The sequence below is a fragment of the Pongo pygmaeus genome, chromosome 17, assembly GCF_028885625.2.
Source record: "Pongo pygmaeus isolate AG05252 chromosome 17, NHGRI_mPonPyg2-v2.0_pri, whole genome shotgun sequence".
NCBI lineage: Eukaryota > Metazoa > Chordata > Mammalia > Primates > Hominidae > Pongo > Pongo pygmaeus.
Window position 1 is genome coordinate 26046022 of NC_072390.2, and position 19888 is coordinate 26065909.

General features: G+C 35.8%; 1 protein-coding gene and 1 long non-coding RNA gene across 4 annotated transcripts in view; one reads left to right on the forward strand and one right to left on the reverse strand.

Moving 5' to 3' along the window:
* NDUFV2 (NADH:ubiquinone oxidoreductase core subunit V2) overlaps positions 1 to 19888 on the reverse strand; it is a 31816-nt gene that overhangs the window by 423 nt on the left and 11505 nt on the right. For 2 of the 3 annotated variants that reach the window (XM_054460984.2, XM_054460986.2), the window contains exons 2-7: positions 16091 to 16156; positions 14628 to 14690; positions 14426 to 14542; positions 11339 to 11507; positions 8937 to 9046; positions 7000 to 7076 (exon numbers count right to left, since the gene is read on the reverse strand). In XM_054460984.2, the coding sequence (XP_054316959.1) occupies positions 7000 to 7076; positions 8937 to 9046; positions 11339 to 11507; positions 14426 to 14542; positions 14628 to 14690; positions 16091 to 16156 (602 nt within the window). Of the gene's footprint in view, positions 1 to 6999; positions 7077 to 8923; positions 9047 to 11338; positions 11508 to 14425; positions 14543 to 14627; positions 14691 to 16090; positions 16157 to 19888 lie in introns of all 3 variants that reach the window. The other variant, XR_008495451.2, reaches the window with a different exon arrangement.
* LOC129018917 (uncharacterized) lies at positions 1108 to 12744 on the forward strand. Its single transcript, XR_008495452.2, has 4 exons — positions 1108 to 1311; positions 1527 to 1702; positions 11097 to 11224; positions 12558 to 12744. It is a non-coding gene; the product is annotated as an uncharacterized LOC129018917 (long non-coding RNA).

The following is a 19888-nucleotide window of genomic DNA, read 5'->3' on the forward strand; positions in this document are numbered from 1 at the left end:
TAGCTCATTGAATCCTTACAATGCCACAAGACAAGTGATAACTGGCTTTATTTTACAGATAGAGAAACCAAATTTGGGAGATTCAGCATCTACCCAAGAATAAAAGCAAAGAACTATGGCAAAAATACCCAACCCCAGAGAACATTTTTAAAAACCATGTTTTAATAAACTAGAGCACTGTATTTCTTTTTATAGTCGAATTTTATTTAGATCGAGATCTACAGTCACAGTGAATAGACGGAATACACACACTTACACATTGTATTTGGAAATAGAAACTAGATTCCTTGAGGAAATATGATTTGGGACAATGTCCCTTAGAAGCAGCGAAGTCAAAATCAGTTTGTATTTATGTATTATAAAGACTATATTAGTAGTAGTAATTTTCTGAAAAAAGTTTCCAAACCAGGATGGCCACAGCAGCCACAAAAGGAAGCAAACAAGAACAAGTCCTGATGGAGCAATTTATGAAGACAGGCAGCATAGAGGGAGAAGAACCTGTCTGTCAACCCCACACACGCTTTCCCACGTAATTGCTCACTTCTGCCCTGTCTGACCTCTGTTTCTAGAGCCCAGCTCGGACTTACCGTATGTCACCCCTCCACCACTATTCCCTGGCTTTGCTAATTTACCTGTTCCTGCCACAGATTTACCTAAAGAAAGAACTTGTTCAGTTTATATCTTTTCAACCCCCTCTGGCTTTGCCCTTCACATTGTGTCATCAATCCTTTAAGTCTGTTCTTTAGAGCCCTAGGGAATCATTTTTTATTGGAGCCAGGAAAGTGACACCACATAATATTTATAAGATCTTTCAAGATGTCACAGCATATAATACAAGTTACTAAGTAATGAACAATTATCTACAAAGTCAGAAATTAGTTAATATCTTTGGATTATAGGTCTTGTTCACTACAAAAACAGATCAAAAAGCAGTCATTGTATACTGTAAGAGCCTGAAACTTGTAGAGTAAGCAGCAAAATGATGCTTAACTTTTAAAAAAAAGACAACAGTATTATATTTTGCAATTTTTAAATTTTATTTATTATTTTTGAGACAGGGTCCCACTTTGTCACCCAGGCTGGGATGCAGTGATGCGATAATGGCTCACTGCAGTCTTGACCTTCCAGGCTCAGGTGATTCTGTCACCTCAGCCTCCCAAGTAGCTGGGACTACAGGTGTGCGTCACCATGCCTCGTTAATTTTTGTATTTTTCATAGAGACAAGACCTCACCATGTTGCCCTGGCTGGTCTTGGATTTGTGGGCTCAAACAATCTGTCCGCCTCAACCTCTCAAAGTGCTGGGATTACAGGTGAGCCACTGTGCCTGGCCTGTAATTTTTTATGTTACCTATTGATAGGCACCACTGCTGCTCTTTAAATGCCAATGAAATTATTTTGGAGAAACTTTCTTCACCTTTACTAGGTTTCTTCTTACGGTTTAAGCTCAGCTACCTCTTTTTTCTGCCTAAAACTTTTCTCTTGATCAAATATCAGAATGGAATACGATTTAAAAGTTTCATTTCAGACGTCTCCTGAAAGCTGAGCATTTGGTATCTCAAAGCCTCTTACCAGTTTGGAGAGATATGGATCTTCTAAAATTAATAAGCTCCTTAATATCGACACTGTTTATCAACACAAAGGACCAATTTAGGAAGATTATAAAAACTGAAGTTTCCGGAACAATAAATGGGAGAATTAATCGTAAGTACTTCCTGAGTTCTTCACAGGATTATAGAATTTTATATATGGAAGTAATTTTCAAAATAATCTGGTCTAGAGTTTCCTAAAGTTTGTTCCATAAAATTACAATCCCATGGCATTGTATAGAAAAACGGGAGTCCCAGTGATCCAGTATGTCTGGCTGTAAACCACCCTTCCTCGCCATTCACACAGTGTGCCTTAAAATACTACAAAGGCTACAAAATCCTCCAGTAAAGCCTATAATTTTGTTTAATCTACTAAAAATGTAACCCCCCTTTCATCTGTAAACATGCCTCAGAACACTCAAGAGGCAGTGAGCTAGCCCTATCCACTCACCTGACAGCCACAATTTACACTAGTGTTTTTCACTTACTAAACAAAAAATGATTTTCCTGATATCTCATGCTTAAAATGCCATCTAATAATTACGTCTTCACTAAAATTTAAAAAGTATGGTTCGTCAGTCATTCCAACACTATACGTATGTGTACCATTTTAATTTATTTGCATTCTAGAAAACTTGGCCTTTCTATAAACTTTCATGGCTTAAAGTACTTTATATAGACAAATTACTTTATGAAAGTTTAGTGCTTATCTTTTTACTATTACTGAGATATATCCAGCACTGTCCCTACTTTTAGTATAAAAAACCAAAAGTGATGCTATTGTCTAGAGTCACCTACCAACCGCATTGGAGCTGTAGCCTAGCTCTAAATATGAAGAATTAAAATTGGATTTAAAATGAGTTATAAACTAATCCACACTAAAAAATTTCTACCTATTAGTAACCTGAAAACAAGTTTAGAATTTTTCAGTACTTTAAATTCATTGAAAATAAGAACAATCTCAGCACAAAAATATTTAGTAATGTCAAGATTAAGAGACTACAGCTGACCCTTGAACAACACAGGTTTGAACTGCATGGGTTCACTTGTACATGGATTTTCTTCAGCCTCTGCCACCTCTGAGACAGCAAGGCCAACCCCTCCTCTTCCTCAGCCTATACAACATGAAAATGATGATAAGACTTGTATTATGATCCACTTAATGAAGAGTAAATATATTTTCATTATGATTTTTATAACATTTTATTTTCTCTAGATTATGATAAGAATACAGTCAGTATATAATACACACAACATGCAAAATATGTGCTGACTATGTTATTCGTTAAGGCCTTCAGACAACTGCAGGCTATCAGTAAAGTTTTGGAGGAGTCAAAAGTTACACACAGATCTTCAACTGCATGAGCAATCAATGTCCCTAACGCCCATGGTGTTCAAGAGTCAACTGTATTATCTTACTTGCTTTAATGTTTTCAGTGGTCATTCACCAACGATAATACAAAAGCAGTTTTGAACCACATATAGACATCAGTCTTTCGCTAATTTTGGCCAGGGTAAGACCTGGCAGTGGTACTCAGGAATCAGTTACTATTGAACCAGTTTAATTGCTCTCGGTTTTTCATTACAGAGACACACAATTAGTACCTCTTTCAAAGAGCAGAGATATTTATTATTAAAATACCAATAAAAAAAGAATTAGACAGCTTTGGTTAATTTAGAGTAATTATATTATGGTTATTGCTATCCCAGTCTCTGTCATTATCCTATATATCCAAGATATTGGGTAAGTAAAAAGTTCTTGTTTTCATATGCTGACAAGACATTCTAGTATTGCTATGTCCAAATACAAACTTTATATAATACAGCACTGGTGGATGCTTGCAATTATTGAAACCTAAGTAGACTTTTGTCTGCTTTTTAAATAAGAGGTAGTAAGTAAAAAATAAAAAAGATTCAGACACTTATAATTTTAAAGTATTTGGCTCAAATCCAGAACACTATCAAGAAAATCTTAGCAAAAAACTATTCATGATTACTGGTAAGTAACATCCCTATTATTATCAGATGTTGTTGAAAATGCTTAACTGAGTACTTAGTTCCTGCTTATTGTTAAAATACAATGTTACAGTACCTCATATTACAAATAACAGCAGATTTTAATTTCACCCCGATAATGTCATCCAGATTTATAACTTTAAATACTACCCTTAGTAACTGATGAATCCCCAATTTGTGTTTCCAGCCCTAACCTATTCCCTATATTCCAGGTTCATATCTACCTATCAGCATCATACCATGGATGTCTAACAGGCATGTCAAACTTACTGTGTCTAAAACAAAATTTGACTTTTCTTCCCCAAACTTGCCCTACCACAAATCTTCTCCATTTTCGGTAAAGGAACCTCAGAGATGCTCAAGCCAAAAAGCTGGAAATCACTCATAAATCCTTAGTCCCACACATCTACTAAATTCTAATCTCCACATAGCAACTATGACAGTATTTTTTAAGATTGCTCATTTCATTCCCTACTGAAAACATTCCAACAACAGTTTTTATTATATTTAAGATTCAGCCCAGATTACTTATCTGGGCCCTTATCTCCTCTAACCCCTTCCACTGCTTTCTTTCTTGAGCACCTCACTGCAGACATACTGTTACCTTACTTTTCTTCCAGGACCTTGATACATCCTCTTTCCCCTCTCTGGAACATTGTTCCTTCGGCTCTTTACATGGTTCCCTCTAGCTCTTCATTCAGGTCATGGCTCAAATGTTACCACCTCTAAGAGGCCTCTCCTCACTAAATTTACTCCCAATCTATCCCCTAACCCTGCTACATTTTATTGTGTAACCTTTTTATTACTCACATATTACACTAATCATCTGTCTCCATCACTAGAAGATATATGAGAACTTTATCTTGTTCATAATTGTATTCGCAACCTAAAATAATGCCTGACACACAGCAGGCACTCAAAAAAATTTGTGAAAAAAATGACTGTTGAGTATGTAATGTAATGTGACATAACAAAGTAGACAAAGCAACTATCAATTTGTGTGGCAGGAGAGTAATACTGGATTAATGTTGTGAACCATAGATCCCACAGTTCACAAGAAGCAAAGCAGAAGATTCTAAACACCAAAGTGGCCAGGGGTGGTGGCTCAAGCCTGTAATCCCAGCACTTTGGGATGCCAAGGCAGGCAGATCACTTGAGGTCAGGAGTTCGAGACCACCCTGGCCAACATGGTAAAACCCCGTCTCTACTAAAAATACAAAAATTAGCTGGGTATGGTGGTGGCATGTGCCTATAGTCCCAGCTGCTCGGGAGACTGAGGCAGGAGAATCGCTTGAGCCTGGGAGGCAGAAGTTGCAGTGAGCCGAGATCACACCACTGCACTCTAGCCTAAGTGACAGAGCAAGACTCCATCTGGGGGGGCTGGGGGAGGAAGCCCAATACCAAAGTTATGACTATAGAATTCAAAACATCTAATCAGAAGAGAGGGGCCATCTAAAGAACCCAAGTGGATTTCACAAGGAAATCTGCACTTGAGATAGTCTTTAGAGTACCCAAAAGGTGAAAGAAGTTATGGGTTGAAGTACAAACCTAAGAATAGCATGAATTTATTTTAAAATAACTGAATCCTAAAAAGCAGATGAAGCTTGTGGAAAATATGAAATTTGTACTTTTTGGGGGGACAGTGTCTATTTAAAGCAAGAATAAGTAAGGGATAGGAGCACTAGCTAAGAAAGATACTGTAATGTTAGATGACTAAAGGTTTTACTTCAGTTGCCTCCATAAAGGAGAATGATTTTTCACCAGGGAAATGATTTACCTCCTAAAAAAGGGGGTATACCCAAGAAAGTGAGGAATTAGGAAGAAAATGCCAAAACTCTTTAAGCAAATTCAATTCTATAGGCTCAGGTTGTTAAGAACAGTATATGTTTCTTAGAAAAGAAAGTAATGGTCAACAGGGGCCAGCTAGCATTTACTAAACTTAAGTTATCCTGAACTGACCTCATTTTCTCATTAAGTAGGGTATTTATTAGTAGTTTTAGAGAGCAAACTCCAGAACCACTCATACCCTCTTAGTAATTCTACTTCAGGGAATTGTTATTTATAATAAAGCTTAAGAAAAATATTTTAAAATGGGAATAAGAGCACATCACAGCTGTTTTAAAACATTAGAATACCGTATGGACATCAAAACCTCCAAATGTGCTGAGGGAAGAAAAAATTTATATACATAAACAAAAAATTTGAGAGATTATAACTAAAACCATGCAAACATTTGCTAGTATTAAGAGAGAATTTTGAGTGATTGAACACATATAAAAGTAAAAAGTCCAAGTTCATAACTGAAAGGAAAGTAATTAATATAACACAAGTATGGGATGGGAGCAACCTGGATAAACAGTGAATAGAAAAAGATCTAGGTATTATGAAGTGCAGTTAATTGTGTAATGTCTCTGAAGTAGGAGTTGATGTAATTAGGCAGAATTATTACAAGCATGATGTCTGGAACAAAGGAGGCAGTCCCCCAAAGCTCTGTGCTGCTCAGTATGTATCTCAAAATACCATGATTAGGCTGGGTGCAGTGGCTCACACCTGTAATCCCAGCACTTTGGGAGTCTGAAGCGGGCAGATCAGGATGTCAGGAGATCGGAGACCATCCTGGCTAATACAGTGAAACCCCGTCGCTACTAAAAATACAAAAAATTAGCCGGGCGTGGTGGCTGGCGCCTGTAATCCCAGCTACTTGGGAGGCTGAGGCAGGGGAATCGCTTCTACCTGGGAGGCGGAGCTTGCAGTGAGCTGAGATTGCGCCACTGCGCCATTGTACTCCAGACTGGGTGACAGAGTGAGACTCTGTCTCAAAATATAAATAAATAAAAAAGACAAAAAACCATGATTAGTTTAAGCATCACATTAAAGCATTAAATAGTCACTAGCCAACTAGAAAACCCACAGAGGGAGACCAAAGCTATGTCATATGAGAAAAACAATGAAACAACTGTGGATATTCCATCTGAGAAAAAGATAAGGGGAAGACAGGGTAGCTATTTCAAGTAATTGAAGAGCTGTCATTTGGAAGAGGTACTAAAATTATCTTTTGTTGATTCAAAGGGCAGAATTGGATTTTTAGGTAGAAATTAGAAGGAGATGGTCTTTGGGTCAATCTTCTATCAGTATGAACTTTTAAATAATGGAATAGATTTCTATTTGTAGTAAAATTTCTTTCTCTATAAATATTCAGGTAGGTATCAGATGATTATCAGACAGGGTTTTAGAAAAAAAATTATTCTTGCTCTAGATGAGATTCATATAGATAATACTATCCAAAGCTCCTGCCAATTCCTATGAACTTAAGGTATAAAATTTTTTAAATCAAGTTTATGTGAAAGATTAATTTAGGTGAGCCACTAAAACTTCCTATATATAAATAAAGCATACCTTGGCCCAGGTTTTGGGATTTTGCCAGCCTTGAGCTCATCAATAATTTCTTCAATATCCTTAGCTGTCAAATCCTCCTGGAAAAAAAAATTAACAATAGTCATATTGAAATTACTTTCTTTTATATCGATATATTTATAGAGACAAGGTCTCACTATGTTGCCCAGGCTGGTCTCCAACTCCTGGGCTTAAGCAATCCTCCTGCCTCAGCCTCCCAAAGTGCTGGGATTACAGGTATGAACCACCATGCCTGGCACAAAATTACTTTCTACTGCTGAAATCTGTAAATCCCTAATGCCAGTGATTTTATTGTCTGTCTCAGCTCACAAGATAATTACCAAGGCATCAACAATTAAGTAACTCCTATATATAGTACACACTGCTAAATATAATATGCAACAAGAGCTGCAGCTGAAGAGGCAATACAGAATATTGCTTTGAATTGAAACATATTTGCATTTGAGTTCTGGCTCTATCACTTACTAGCTAGTAATCTTGGACAAGTTACCCAGCCTCCCCAAGTTTGTTTGTTTATTTGTAAACCTAATTCAGCATGTTTTTGAGGATTAATGAGAAAATATATAAAGTAGAACAGTGTCAACGTACATACTAAATAAATGCTGTATTACTGAAGAAACAGTAAGCTACAAAGTAGCTGCAGTAACTTGTTAGGTAGATGCCTAGTATCTATCCCTAAAGATCTAACTACTGCTAACTAAAAGAATATGTATCTCAAACAAATCCATCTACAGGCTACTATATTTAGACTTAACAATGCTTCACACAAAGCCTTGACTGTTTAATTCCTATTTAAATCAAGAAATAAGTACCCAGACACCAAATTCTCAAGGAAAACCAAAGAAAGAAAGTGGAACATCAAGCAACTTTGCTTCAGAGTTTCAAAGCTTAGAGGGGCAAGGGGCAAGGGGCAAGGGACCCAGCCAGCCCCAGAGAGTCTAACAAGAGACCATGTAAGCTAAACAAAGTTAAGGTCCCCAAAAGCTTTAACTTCAGTATAAGAGTAAACTGTCCCTCAAAGAAAACTGCTAGTCTGGAACCTTTCACACCGGAGGAACAGAGGCCTAGGGTATAAGGAAAGGGGCTTTTCTGGGGCCAGCAGTACTGCCAGGAGCAAGAGAGAAACAAAGCAAATCCCTTCTTAAAGAAAATCTACCTGAAGTACACAGTCCCTCCAAAATTTCCATAAACAAATTTCTAAGAAATATGAGCTAACAAGGTATCTTGAATGAAAACGGTGATATAATTAGGGTAGCAAGCAATTTTTAAAGAAATAACTAGAAAACGCCATATATATGGATATTAAGAACATTTTTAGAAACTTACAGGTCAAAGAAATCAAAATGAAAAACTTAAAAAATAGAAACGCTCAATCAAAAACAAAAAAGACTGCAAAACTTGTGAGATCCAGCTGTAGTACTTAGAGGTATGATACCATCTCTAAAATTTTTTTTAAAAACCATATAATATATTAGTATAGCTGCATACATATACAGACACAATTTATGATAATGGTTATCTCTGGGGATAAAAGGAAGAGAAAAAGATTTGGGATGGAGTATTTCACCTGTATCTGTAGCTTATTTCTACAAATAATGATGATGATGGTGATAGTATCTTAAGTAAAATGTGGCAAAATATGACTCTCAGTTAAGTCCTGATAGTTGGCTACACTAGGATTATTTTCTATATTTATATCCAAATTATTAAATTTTTCATAATCTAAAGTTTTAAAGTTTGTCTTCTGAAGTTAAATGCAAAAATGTTTAACAAATTTTTTAAAACCTGGATATTTATGGTAACCATTTCTTCTAAATGAATAATTCAGAAACCAACATCTAAGGACACAAAATCAAATATTTAAAATGTTTTAAATACGACATCATACAACTTTAACTTGTATTACCTGAAATACTCACATAGTAATTGTCATTTATTTGAACCATTGGTGCGTTCACACAGGCCCCTAAACATTCCACTTCTATAAGAGTGAAAAGTTTGTCAGGTGTAGTCTCCCCAATCTTTATTCCTAAAAATACAAATAAACACTCTAAGGACCAGGTTATATTTTAATAGTGGTTTGGTTAAAAAAAAAAAGAATTTTTATAGAGGTATATTAAAAGTTTAAGACTATTAAGTTTTTTAAAAAGAGGCCAGGCGCGGTGGCTCACGCCTGTAATCCCAGCACTTTGGGAGGCCGGGGTGGGCGGATCACGAGGTCAGGAGACCTAGACCATCCTGGCTAACATGGTGAAACCCTGTCTCTACTAAAAATACAAAAAATTAGCCAGGTGTGGTGGCGGGTGCCTGTAGTGTCAGCTACTCAGGAGGCTGAGGCAGGAGAATGGCGTGAACCCAGGAGGCGGAGCTTGCAGTGAGCCGAGATCGCGCCTCTGCACTCCAGCCTGGGTGACAGAGCGAGACTCCGTCTCCAAAAAAAAAAAAAAAAAGTTTTTTAAAAAGAAAAAAATCCTAGGCCAGGTGCAGTGAGTGGCTCAGTCCTATAATCCCAGCACTTTGGGAGGCCATGGTGCGAGGATGGCTTGAGCCCAGGAATTTGAGACCAGTCTGGGCAACATAGGGAGACCCAGCTCTACAAAAAAATTAAAAATTAGCTGGGTTTGGTGCATCACCACACCCAGCTGGTCTGTAGTCCCAGGTACTCAAGAAGCTGAGGCAGGAGGATTGCTTGAGCCCGGCAGGTCAAGGCTGCAGTGCATCATGATTGTGCTACTGTACTCCAGCCTGGGTGACAGAGCAAGACTCTCTCAAAAAAAAAAAAAAAAAAAAAAAAAAGAAACAAAAAACTCTTCATGTAATTTTAACATTCAAGGAAGTTTTTAGTGGAGTTGTTCCTTTAAAAGCAATCAAATTTCAGAGGACTCATCATCAGTGTTTGTTGTTATACAGCAGTGCCTCAGGCTGTATTATTTTCATTTTGATTGTAATAATTAAACTACTAAAATCACAGTCACATTATCAGATTTGACAAAGACTCAGAAAACTCCTAACGTCAAAGATTATTAAGGGATGTGAAGAAAATGGGTAGTCTCATACATTTAGGGAGGGCATTTGGAAAAAATACGGTAAAGTCTGACTCTACAATTCTACTTCTTGTAAACAATCTCAGCATACAACAGGACAAGTTTGCAAAGATGTGTGTACATCAAAGTAACTGTAACAGAAAAATGAGGCAGGTCAAGCATGGTGGCTCACACCTGTGATCCCAGCACTTGGGAGGCCAAGGTAGGAGGATTGCTTGAGGCCAGGATTTCACAACCAGCCTGGGCAACATAGCAAGACCCCTCTCTACAAAAACAAACAAAAATCAATCAATTCGCTGGGCTTGGCAGCATGCACCCATAGCTCCAGCTACTTGGAAGGGTGAGGTAGAAGATCACTTGAGCCCAGGAATTGGAGGCTGCAGTGAGCCATGATCGAGCCACTGCATTCCAGCCTGGTGACAAAGTGACAAAGTGAGACCTCAACTCAAAAAAACAGAAAAAAAAAAAAAAAAAAAAGAGGCAGACATATATGCTGTGCTGTAGAAATACAGGCAAAATAAAGTCTAAAAAGCAGGCATACATATAGTACATTTATATATTTAATAACTAAAATGATATAAAATCTACAACTAATATATCCAATTGTTATCAGGATTTATACCTTGATGGTGTTGGGGGTGGGGGGTTTGAGCCAACTTCAGCTGTTTTATATGTTTCAATACCACCCAGCTATTTTTACAACATGCACATATTATATTCAATAACAAATATTACTTCATTTGACATACATAGTTAGAAGTGTAGCAATGGCAGTTTTGTAGGGGAAAATGCCCATTTACTTTTAAAATGCTAATTTACTTTTCAAATGCTACTATAATAACATCTGTTTCAAATTTCCCTTCCCAAAGCATTCTTACTATGCTTGTATCTTATTTGTTCCATGACTTCTTTAGAAGAATATAAAGACAATAATGAGTCACTTTTTAATATACCACATGCCGTCATAGAATAGTAAGTGAAACAATTTTCTAAGTGAAACAATCTTCTAAACAACGAATATTTTATAACTTCTAGAAGCATTTCAAACATACTGATTAAAAAAGAAAAAATTAAAAACTCAGCTTTAACACTAAGAACTGAGGAAGAATACCAAATAGGAAGAAATAAAGATGTGGAAACACAGTAACACAAAATATTACTGGGTAAGTACAGATCCAATAAGATGGCAGAAGTTGGAAATTTTAGATAGAAATGTATCAAATCTAGAGAGACAATTCTACTTTTTATCAATGTTACAAATATCATGTATTCCCTACCAAGCTTTTTCTGAATGGCTTCCAGTATGCTGTCAGAGTTTCGAAGCATGCAGGGTGTAGTAGTGCAGACCTGAATGTGATACTTTCCAACTGGCTTTCGATTATACATTGTATAAAAAGTTGCTACTTCATATACTCTCATTGGAGGTACTTGTAAAACTTCTGCAACCTAAAATATTAGGACATTTAAAAATAAGATAATTACAGTGTTAGTAATGGAGCTTTGTGTTTTACAAAGTATAATTTCAATATTGTCTCAATTCGGTAAAAACAGAAAAGTTCTTCAAGAACAGAAAACATACTTGTCTTGGATAACTGGGAGATATAAACTCTTCAATTTTTGCAGACAATGTACTTACACTTAAACCATACAGAGCCCGAAAGTTAATGGAGTTAACAGCACTTCCTCCTTCTACCTTACTTCTCACCTCTGTAAAAGGATATTCTTTTTCTCTAAATCTTTTAAGTCTTTCACTATTAAGAATTTCTACTTTGATCATGTCAACTCACATAATCTGTCTAAATAGCAAAAAATTGATGGCCAAACCCCAATAAAAGAAGCAATTAGATTTTTTAAACCCTCACCAATTTTTTCCAGAAAGCCTACATACAAATGGTACAGCAACAGAAAAAAAGGTTGAAAATCAAAGCTCACTACTGGCCCGTATTTTAAATAATGTAAACTCAAAATTTTATATCTCTACATATATGTATACACTTATTATCATACACAATCACACACTCCTCTCCCAGAATCCAACACACTACTTCTATTTCATATCACAATACTCTTTTGAAAATTGAATCATATAGTCTAGTACTTTCTAACCCTTCACGTCAAGACATTAATAGAAAACAATTGTTTTGACATTCTGGTGTTCAGGACTAAGGGGATCACTAACTCAGCATGCTTTTCTTAGGGCAACTCTGTTAGGGAAAACAAGGATTTCTAGCTGTTTGCCAGGGCTGGTCCTTGTCTATCGTGATTTATAATTCTGTCTACAACTTTCTAGGTGACCTATTATCATTAAGACTTACTATCTGGCATTCTTAAAAATTATACATATATCCATATTCTAATATAAAAGAAGAGCAGGCATTTCAGACAAGTATGTTAACTTTCTCATATTAGGAATTCTAAAGGAAATGTATTCTCAAAAGACATCTAATCATGGCTCACTTGTGACAGATAAAGTAATTGTGCTATTTCATTTGGCAGTTCTAAATCAAGGATGTATCCCTGAATCTGGGGAGCTCTCTATCAAAATATACATGCTGGAACCCTACCAAAGGAATAATAAATCTGGAATGAGGCCCTGACTGTCTAATTAGGAAAAGACTCCTTCCTGGAATTCTGCACATCTCCCTACACCTTAGTGACGGTTAAATAAATAATTATTAAGCTTCTGGATATTTTTTGTTGTAAGGTTAGGTGTTTCATGGGTTGGGGGGAGGGGCAGTAACATTAAAATAAAAGTCCCAAATGTAAAGTGCAAAGAATCTTGAGTCTATTCCCTATACCCTACACTTCCTGCCTTTCCCCCACACAAATCCAACCCTAAATATAATAGGACAATATATAAATACATATTTTTTAAGAGACAGGGTCTTACCATCTTGCCCAGGCTGGTCTTAAGCTCAAGCAATCCTCCCACATCAACATCCCGAGTACCTGGGACTACAGGCATGCACCACCATGCCTGTCTTATTTTTTAAATGTTTTCACTTTCAGTTTCTTATTTATTTTTATTTTGCTCTGCTAACGTGCCACTCAGCAAGATTTCCAACAGGCTTACCATTACTAAAAATATGATTTTTTCAAAATAATAACATTACAATTGGAAACATATACCTAAATCATTATAAAGCTGGCTATTTTAATTTAAAAAAATGTTAAGTAACTTCCAAGAAATACATAATTTATCGAAGAAATAACCACCTATGTTTACTCAGGATAGTAACTCACCAAACTTGCTTTATAATATTTTTCATAGGGAAAAAATACCAGTGTTATAGTACTATACAATGCAAATAAAATATCAATAAACTAAATCTAAAATTTGCATTTAGGATTCTATTAGATAAACTGAGGACATTCCTATTCTCTCAGAAAGATGATTGTCTAGCCTAAGAGTTATAACCAAATTAAGTTTAGAAAGTGGTAAGAATGAAGTACAACAAAATCTCTGTTATAGTCAGTCAAGTAGAAAATGCACTGATTTAGAAATGAATTCAGTCCTAGCACTACCGCTCAGAAATCATAACAATAATTGGAAGAGATCTACCTAGTTCAAAACTTTCATTGCCAATGAAGAAGTTCAGAGAAAAATCAGGTGTCTTAGTTCTAAGTCAAAAATATTTTCCATTATATAACACAGCTTAATGGTTATGTGATTCTCATCAGAATCAAATAGTATGTGGTTTGTGTATGGCACTTTATAAATGATATGCTGTAATATATCACCACACAAATGTAGTTATTTGTATTAACAGGATACGAATAAACTTGAAATTTGTATTACTGCTCAAAACTATTAGAAAAAATGAATCTTATATGAATAGAGTAACTTCGTATAAAATGGGTCATCCATAGCATTTCTATGGGTCGTTGATTCCAAAGTAGCATAATCAAATTGTATAAATATCACATATTATACAGATTTTTCTTACAGCCTACAGCCAAAGATGTAAAATATTAAAAATTTTCATACTAGTGAGCAGATCTTTTTTTCTGTAATTCTAGTGTTTAAATATTACATTAATTTTCAGAATATCTTGACACTAAGTTATACACATTTGGAATCTTTTATCTTTCCTTTGACCATTTCCTTCAAAAGGAAAAAAAAAAAACACATACTCTCTTTCACCATAATGCCTTCCTTATTTCCTGCAAGGTTAGAAATCACCTCTATGCATTAAGGGAATGAACAAAAACACAAAAGACAATTCAAGGAAACATACAAATGGCTGAAGGGCTCCAAAATCCTAGATTCTGACACTGGAGATGATCAGAGTAATTTCCATAAAAGGAAATTATCATACACAATCTCTTCTCTTTTAGAACTAAGGCAAAAATGAATCCAGTACCTTGTTCATAGCAGAGATAGGCAACCACCCATTCTGCCTTTGGGCTAAATCCAGGACTGGAAGAACAGCTGCTGCTTTATGGCCTTCTGGATAGTTTTTTACAATTGCCTCTATCCTCTGTATAAAAGAAAGAACATCATTTTATACATCTAGAAAATATTACCTATTTGGTAAATTAATTATTATGTTAATTTAGCCATACCTTATAATTTTCTGGTGTGAAATCAAATGGAGTATCAGGGTTATTCTCAGGAGTATCTCTGTGCTACACAACAAAAAAAGTTTTTCAGAATTATCCAAATTCTCTCAAGTGTGAATAACCCTGTACATTACTATACTATTACTTACTGTTTAATCTCTCCATTTTAATTCCAACATGATATATACCACCCTATCCTTTCATCAAAAAGAATGTCTAAACACACATTTGATGAGTATGATTACCAAAGTAGTTAGCAGAATTTAAAAATTTACAAAGGACCATTTAAAGAACAAGAGAAGTACCTTTAGGACCAAAAAAACCCAAACAACAAAAAGTGTTATCCAGCTTCATTAGAGAATAAGATCTTCTGATAGAATTACCAAAACATTACCAATTATTGGAAGGCTTTATGAAATTAAAACACAAAATTTTAAATGTGAACATATGTGTATTTTCCCAAAAGCAAGGGTATCAGATTGTCAAAGGGATCTGGGATCCAAAAGGGTTAAGACCCATTACTTTAGGAGGGTACAAAAGGACCATCTCAAAAAAAAAACAGCACCATCTCTTTCCCACGTTTTCCATAATAGCCAACAGCAAGAAGCTTTATTTCTTCTTAAAAGAGCAGAAGCAGGCCCTCTTCAAAAACTGACAAGAAATGACATGTCAACAGGAAATCAAATGAGTCACACTGAGATTAACACTTACGATCAATTAATGTTATGTATGTGTGGTGAATACAGAAATGAATCTCTTGATATGTTAACTCTCAGAGTTCTGCTTTTTAAAGGACATAAGCCAAAAGAGGAAAGAAAACAGAAACTCTGGACAATGATCTCAAATATGTGGCCAATTTGATGCTTGTTATGTAGCAGGAAGCTACTTCTTACACCACTAACTCTAAATCATCACACAAGTCCACTATATTGCCTTTATACTAGATTAATCCCTGAAAACTGCACCTTGTCAGAAAAGAGAGATATAATATCCTTTCCAAATTGTGCAACTAATCTGGGGAGTTCATAGACTTCTATCTACAGTTAAAACTCCGGAAACTAAAAATATAAAGACCAGCTGCTAATCTAGTTACTACATTACTAAAATCCATGAGTTTCAAACTAGTGTCATTTTGGGATTCAACAAGTTACAATCTCCGAACCCTCAGTAAGCCAACATGATTGAGAACCCAAAGTGTAATGAGAATCAGGTTAGGGCTCACACAGTAATTTCACTGGAAATGAACTCTTATTCCCAGAGTTTTCCTGGTACTAATTTAAACTCATGATGTTCAACTGGAACCAACATCTTCTGAAATGTAGTAAATTCAATTAGCTATATGTAAATTCCCACGATGACCATCATATATCAAAAACAATGGTATTTAAGATATTTTGGATTTTTACAATGGATTTACCCCAATTTCCAAGTCTTTTCTTTCCAAAGAAATCTAAGTAATTACTTACCACAAATAAAGCTCCTCCAGCTCCATTTTGCATAGCTGTCTTATGCAAATTCCTTACATGTCTTCCCTAAGTTTAAAATTTCAAGAAAGTTTAGTAAATCATAGCCTTAAAAAATTTTTCATAAAGAAATACTTTAGGATTCATAATTTACAACAATGGAATCAACTTATAAAAGATCTTAAGAGATATGGTATTCTACCCTATCCATCTCTATTTCAGGAGAGTTATTTTACAAATGGAGATTCAAAGCCAAGATTCACCAACCTAACATCATACACACGAGTCAATAGGAGAACCAGGACAACCCAGATCTGCTGAGTTGTGTACCTTTCCTGCCACGCTTTGCTGGCATGCATTTGGAGAATTAATGTACTATTTACTTCTTGACTTTCACTTTTGTCTGATTCAACTTGGATGCCAGCTTTCACTTAGTGTGAACCTTCATAAACATGTTTTCATTCTGTACAAATGAGTCATATACTCTGTACAAATGAGTCAACTGTATCCTCCTTTTCAATCCTTCACTAAATTAGTTCTGAAACTCCAGCCGTAAAAAGTAGTTTCTGGCCGGGCGTGGTGGCTCATGCCTGTAATCCCAGCACTTTGGGAGGCTAAGGCAAGGAGATCACGAGGTCAAGAGATCGAGACCATCCTGGCCAACATGGTAAAACCCCGTCTCTACTAAGAACACAAAAATTAGCTGGGCGTGGTGGCGCACGCTGGTAGTCCCAGCTACTCAGGAGGCTGAGGCAGGAGAATTGCCTGAACCTGGGAGGCAGAGGTTTGCAGTGAGCCGAGATCGCACCACCGCATTCTCCAGCCTGAGCAACAGAGCAAGCCTCCGTCTCAAAAAAAAAAAAAGTAGTTTCAGAAAGCTATTTATGATGCTATGCAGACTGACAATGTTCAGTTGCTTTGGAAGGAATCTGATTATTCTCTCAGCTGCATTTCATTTCTCTTTGCCCTCTTGCTCCTACCCTCCACTCCTACCCCTGTCCCCCGCCCCCAAGTATTTCAACTACTGTTCTGGATTCCTCCAATTTCTGAGTTCTACTAACCGCAGATGGCAGAACACTGGGTTAAACCAACCATGGAACTAGCAAAGAGTTGGACAATTCAAAGGCAAACATAGAAGAAAGTAAACGGAGTAATATAACACAATAGTATATTTAACTTTACCCTAGGTCCAAATGATATTTCAGTTGAAGAAATATTAATAAATATAAGTTTACATGGAACATCTGTTTTAACAAGAAAAGACTAAGGTACAGGATGTGAGACACAGGTACAAAAGATGGGAGTGACAAATATCAATTTCAGGATAACTGGAAGGCAGGGAGGGATACAGTCAGAGGTGCACAAGGGGGCTTCGATTGTGTTGGTTTTGTTTTGAAAAATTAACTGAAACTAAAATTTAGAAGACAGGCACTGTCATCTTAGCTCAGAAAATTTTTTTAATCTAATAACAATTTTTGAGTAACATCAGTGAGTTACTTAACTAACTCCTGAGAGAAAAAGTTACTTAACTTTTCCTGAGAGAAAAGACTGTATACTTATAATAAAAGAACGATTAATTTTAAGAGTAGGGAAAGTATTCAGTCTTCTCTTAATTTCTGAACACTAACATTTTCTGTTTATTGGCTTTTTATCCACTCCTTGCAGGTTGTCCTCAGGGCTCAGTTCACACTCCTATCTTCTTTTCTCTATAAAGCCTTTGCCTCTGAGAACTCATCCATTAACTTGAAAGTGATGAGTCTTAAATCTTACACACGTTTGATGACAAGAGGCTAATAGCCTGAAGAGATCATAAATGCATTTAAAAAATGCATAAAGATCATGAACAAAAGTTTCACAGAATTCAAATTGCTTACTAGTAACTAAAAACATGCGATTTAAAATAACATTACTAGCTATCAAACTACCAAGTATCTTTTTTAAGATAGCATTCCATTCTGTTGAGCATATAGAGAAACAAGCACACTTAAAAATTCATATAGCCTTTTAGAAAGCAAATTACCATGATATATGGAAAGCCTAAATAAGTGTCTTTTTTTTTTTTGGAGACAGAGTTTCGCTCTTGTTGCCCAGGCTGGAGTTCAATGGCATGATCTCGGCTCACCACAACCTCTGCCTCCCGGGTTCAAGCGATTCTCCTACCTCAGCCTCCCAAGTAGCTGGGATTACAGGCATGTGCCACTACGCCTGGATAATTTTTTGTATTTTTAGTAGAGATGGGGTTTCTCCATGTTGGTCAGGCTGGTCTTGAACTCCCAACGTCAGGTGATCTGCCCGCCTCAGCCTCCCAAAGTGGTGGGATTGCAGGTGTGAGCCACTGCGCCCGGCCCCAAGTGTCCATTTTTTAATTTAGTAATTCTAACCTAGGTATTTTTCCTACAGTACAAAATGAGGATAAAGCTTTATATGAAAACATGTTGTTCCTATTGTGTTTATTGCAGCAAAAACACAACCTAAAAACCCAATCTGAGCAGGGTTTAACTAAATACTAATAATTCTGACACTAGAACATTATGTAGCTAACAAAAATATTTCGTAAAAGTAATCACGTAAAAACTGGAATCAGGGTTAAACAAAACAAAAAAACAAAAATGCATAAATTATCATCCCAAGTACATTAAGTACAGACACTGATTAAAAGACTAGGCCATAAATAATTAAAAGTGCTTATCTCTTATTATGATGTTAATGAAATAAGGGACTCTTATTTTACATTTTTTATATTTTTCTCTATTTTCCAAATTTCCTATTAGCATGGATTAACTGGCCAAAAAAATCCTACTTAAAATAAAACACTCATCAGGTGTAAGAAAAACTTATCTCTTTATTTCTCCTTCTAACCTCCTTGTATATCAAATTAAATACCACCAAATGTCTAAATTAAAATAGCTTCCATTTTGGATTAATATTTGATCCCTTTCTCATTAATCCAGGATCTGTCATGTACTTTTACTTAAAATAAAAATATAGAGATAATCTTGAAAATTATTCTTTAGGCTTATGTTGCTACATATTGGAAAATCTATTCTGAGGCATTCTCTTGCTGACTTGTAAAGCTCTGGATATGCACGAGTTCACAGACGTATTTCTAAAAGTGGTTTGAAGTCCAAATCGTTGAAGACAGACTACTGATTGAGAAGGGTCAGGATAAAGTAGCTAAACTCTAGGAAAAAAACAGACTTTCAGATTTTTTGTAGTTGTTGTTGAGGCCTTGGGTTTAGATTGCCATTCTGCCACTTACTAACATCTGACCTTGCACAACTCACTTAATTTTTTTTTAAGCCTCAATTTCTGTACCTATAAAACAGGGTTATCTTCTTATTGGACTATTTTGAGATTTAAGTAAAGTTTCTCTGAAAGTACTATATAACCTGTAAAACATCATCACCTGCTTAACTGACACAAGGATAAAACATTTAATAACTAAAAAGAAAACAAGATCCAAACAATTGCATTTTAAAACTACATCTATTTTTAAAAAATTGTGCTGTTAGTTGACTTTATCAAAGAGTTACTGTCAAACACAACATACTGCCAATATTCTTGCATTTGCACATAATTATTTTTTCTTTATATCCATATGTATAAGGCTTATAATTTTTCTAGTAAAATTATAATGTATTATGGTTAAAAAACCATCTACTTCTCCACTGAAATTAATTTATAAACTTCTCTTTTAGTTAAAGAAAGTGGGGAAGGAGGAAGAAATAGGCTGGTAGAAAGATTTCAATGGGTCTTAGGTTTGTGCATTTTGTGAGCAGCAGCACTGAACAGCTTTTGTTT